General features: G+C 45.7%; 1 protein-coding gene across 1 annotated transcript; it reads left to right on the top strand.

Annotated features, from left to right (window-relative positions):
- Positions 1–638: 638 nt before the first annotated feature.
- On the top strand, positions 639–1577 carry LOC112125182 (olfactory receptor 5AS1-like). Its single transcript, XM_024223627.1, has one exon. The coding sequence runs from the start codon at positions 639–641 to the stop codon at positions 1575–1577; it is 939 nt and encodes a 312-aa protein (XP_024079395.1).
- The last annotated feature ends 2310 nt before the right edge of the window (positions 1578–3887 follow it).

Genomic DNA, 3887 nt, shown 5'->3' with positions numbered 1-3887 from the left:
ATTAATTATTATTTATTTATTGATAGTATCTACCTTTCCTTTATTACATCACTTTAGCTCAGGGGTGAGCAAGATGTATCTATGCCACCTACAGTAAGCACTAGTTCTGGGAGGGATGCATATCTATCTGACGCAATGGTGCTATTTTTAGGAAGATGTGTCTGAGTTCTATACTCTAGGCTGCATTAGTGGGATATGTAAGGGCCAGCTTTTATATGGTAAGTGGCATGGCTTTCAGAGTGATATGACATATGTGAGTCAAAGATGGACATTCCAATTCTGTCACCATTCCTGCCACTTTTTGAAAAAAATGCCCCATGAGGCCACATTTAATTGAGGTATCGTTTTATATGTCTGTTTTAGAAAGAGGAACTCTACATCTTGAATTACATTCATACCATCGATCTTTGAATGCCCTCCCAAGCTTTCCTTATGCACAGACATGAGCTAGGTCTTCGTAGTTCGTTCTGTGAGCAGTGATATCTGGTGAGATGCTAATGCCTATAGTAACTTTGTCTTTATTGTGTTTATAGGAGAGGGATGAAATTTGTTCTTGTTTCACTCATCCACCAAGATCATCCTATCTCCCTGATTTTCCTTGTGTTGAGCTGGCAACAGACAATGCATGTGCTGAGGAAATGTCCAGGGGAAACCACACTACAGTGACTGAGTTCATCCTCTTTGGCCTCACCCATTGTCCGGAGGTGGAGGTGGTCCTGTTTGTTCTGTTTCTAGCCATCTATGTCACCACTTTGGTGGGGAACATTGGCATCATCATGCTAATTCATATCAATTCCTGTCTTCACACTCCCATGTACTTTTTTCTCAGCAACCTGGCCTTCCTAGACCTTAGCTACTCCTCCGCCATTGCTCCCAAGATGCTGGTGAACTTCCTAGCACAAAGCAAGACCATTTCCTTCGCTGGCTGTGCAATGCAAATGTATCTCTTTGCTGCTTTTGCAGATGCCGAGTGCCTCATATTGGCCGCAATGGCATATGACCGTTATGTGTCCATCTGTAACCCACTGCTCTATATGGCCATCATGTCCCGTAGGATCTGTGTTTCGCTAATAGCAGGGGCATATATCAGTGGCAGTGTGAGCTCACTGGTCCATACTTGTTTGACATTCAGTCTGTCATTCTGTGGCTCCAATGTCATCAATCATTTCTTCTGTGACATCCCCCCACTGATAGCGCTCTCCTGCTCTGACACCCACATCAATGAAATCCTCCTCTTTGCCTTGTGTGGCTTTATCCAGACCAGCACCTTTTTGGTCATCCTTATCTCCTACGCCTATGTTCTTGCCGCCATCCTGAGGATCCACTCCACCGAGGGCAGGCTCAAAGCCTTCAACACCTGCACCTCTCACCTGATGGCTGTTGCCTTATTCTACGGGACTCTTCTATTCATGTATTTACGGCCCAGCTCCAGTTACTCGTTGGATGCAGACAAAGTGGTTTCTGTGTTTTATACCGTGGTCTTTCCAATGCTGAATCCCCTGATCTACAGCCTGAGGAACAAGGAAGTGAAGGATGCCCTGATGAAAATTTTAGAAAGAAAACAGTTTTCCCAGTGACATGATTGGGAAGGAAAAGGGACAGTGGTGTCCCTGGTGCATCACACAGCAAAGTCACAAGGGGTTTTAAAGGTGAACCCGGTACGTCTACACTTACTGGAGGGTCCGGCGGCAGGCAATCGATGTTCTGGGATCGATCCCGGAAGTGCCCCGGATGTGCTCGCCGTCGACGCCGGTACTCCAGCTCGGCGAGAGGAGTACGCGGCATCGACGGGGGGAGCCTTCCTGCCGCGTCTGGACCCGCGGTAAGTTCGGACTAAGGTACTTCGAATTCTTTGCGTACCTTAGTCCGAAGTGGGGGGGGGGGTAGTTTAGACCAGGCAACATAGCTTGTCTGTGTATAGAAACTGCGATGACATATATTTAAATATGCAGGACTAATGGCTTATATGGGTTGGGAAGGACCCCAGTGGGATGGGCAGTCCCTTATATTGTGTCAGGATTAATTTAATTTCATTGATCCGCATACGAAGCATGAGCTCGCCTTGGTTCCCCTTTTTGATAGTGGTGTAATCAGTGTGTGAGACCAAAGGACCAGATCCAGTGCCCTTTGAAATCAATGGAAAGTCTCTCATTGATGGACATTGGCTCAGGCCTATAATCAGGGCCGACGAGAGGGAGGGAAGCCGGTACAAATTACCGGGGCCCAGCAGTCCAGAAGGGGGCAGGGGCCCGGCTTCTTCCCCCCCCCCCCGGTCGGCCCTGTTTAGCCGGTCTGCCCTTGCTGGGGGGCCCGAAAATTTTTTTCCACCGGGGCCCGAACCCGCTCTCAGCGGCCCTGCCTATAATGAAGGTCTCCATAAATTTCTTTGCTTATATGTACATATCTTTGGAATAAACTGGATGAAATTAGATGCCTGGTTATACAGGAGGTCACATTAGATGATTAAATGGCCCCTTCTGATCTTAAAAACATAATGGTCCTTTCTGATCTTAAAAAAATCTCAGATTCTATGAGTCTATTTATGTCTTCCCAATATGTCTGTATCTCTGACTTATAATCATACTTAACAATAACTCTGTTATCTCTGGTCAGAATATGACATATATTTCAGCAGATATTAACATATTCTATAGCAGTGTGGAAGTGGAGCCAATGAGCCAAAGCCTATGCTCAGTAGCACAGGTATAAATCTTGAATAACTTCATAGATTTCACTGGCTTTATGTTGCTATAACAGCCTGATCCAAAGGTGAACTCAATGACAGCTTTTCCACTGACTTTAATGGGCTATGGATCAAGGCACAGAGTTCACTACCTAACTCTTTCTTTTTGGGATGAATCACATCTCTATATATCCCTTCCCATCCTGAGCCAGGAATTGGGAGTCTTGCAAAGTTGCTCTGATACAATGCAAGGCTCTCTTTGGATTGGAGTGGCAGTCTCACTAGCTGCAAGAAAAGAGTTCCCAAATAGCGGCAGCAAAAGGGTTAAGGAGCATAAAGTTCTTATAACTCAGCCATTGGAATGCCTTTGGTGTGTTGTGTGTACATGTCCTTTCTAGTAGGTACCACACCTGACATTCATATCTTAGTGCATTTTTGCATGAAAAGGAGATAGAAGGGAGGGGAATTGAAGGATTCCATAGGCCAGATGCTTTGAAAACAATACAGTATCTGATTCAGAAGTGACAATTAAAAGGAGGGGAGCAAAGCTATCAAATAGAGCTATGGAAAAAAGTGAAAGCATTTGAAGAAAACCAGGGCCCAACTGTGCCAATTCTGCTCAGATTGAATAGACCTGAGTCCCATTGAAATCATTGGGATCACTCATAGAGTAAGGTGACATTCAACATGAATACAGACAGCAGAAAACAGTATCACTAGGAGCCAAGAGGAGGCAACAGCCATGTATTGAGTTGTGGTTTGATAAAGGATGTGAGAGAGGGAATGAAAAGCTCAGCAGGCATGGGGAAGAGGTAGAGGGGCTGCTGTAAAAAACAGGGTCTAGCAAGCCTACCACTCATCTGAGCGCAATTTGTTGGAAAGTGGGTAAAAGTTCATAAACTGTTATAGTAGCCTGCAACAATGAATGTAGATAGAAAGGTTATGAAGAGCAGACAGGCCAGATAGGTTTAAACTTCCTCCCTCCCTCTCTCACACATATCATTGGGGCCGACACACCAGCAATGACTCTCCAAAAGAAGCAGCAACTTAATTGGCATTGCCAGTGTCATGGCCCTGGAGAAGAGAAAGGGCAGGGAACTGCTCAGATGACCAGCTGTGGAAGGGCTCCATTGGCACTTGCGATAAGCCTGTCCCATGGTAAGGAAAGATCTGGAGGAGGCAGTTCCACCTCCCTCTGTATCCC

Source organism: Terrapene carolina, unplaced genomic scaffold (assembly GCF_002925995.2).
Source record: "Terrapene carolina triunguis isolate 2854851 unplaced genomic scaffold, T_m_triunguis-2.0 Scaffold22530, whole genome shotgun sequence".
NCBI classification, from domain to species: Eukaryota; Metazoa; Chordata; order Testudines; family Emydidae; genus Terrapene; species Terrapene triunguis.
Note: the sequence above shows the minus strand (reverse complement) of the source record. Positions and strands in the feature narration are given on the sequence as shown.

Bases quoted from the DNA above. Each gene is read 5' to 3' on its own strand.
- LOC112125182 (XM_024223627.1), top strand. From the start codon at position 639: ATGTCCAGGGGAAACCACACTACAGTGACTGAGTTCATCCTCTTTGGC.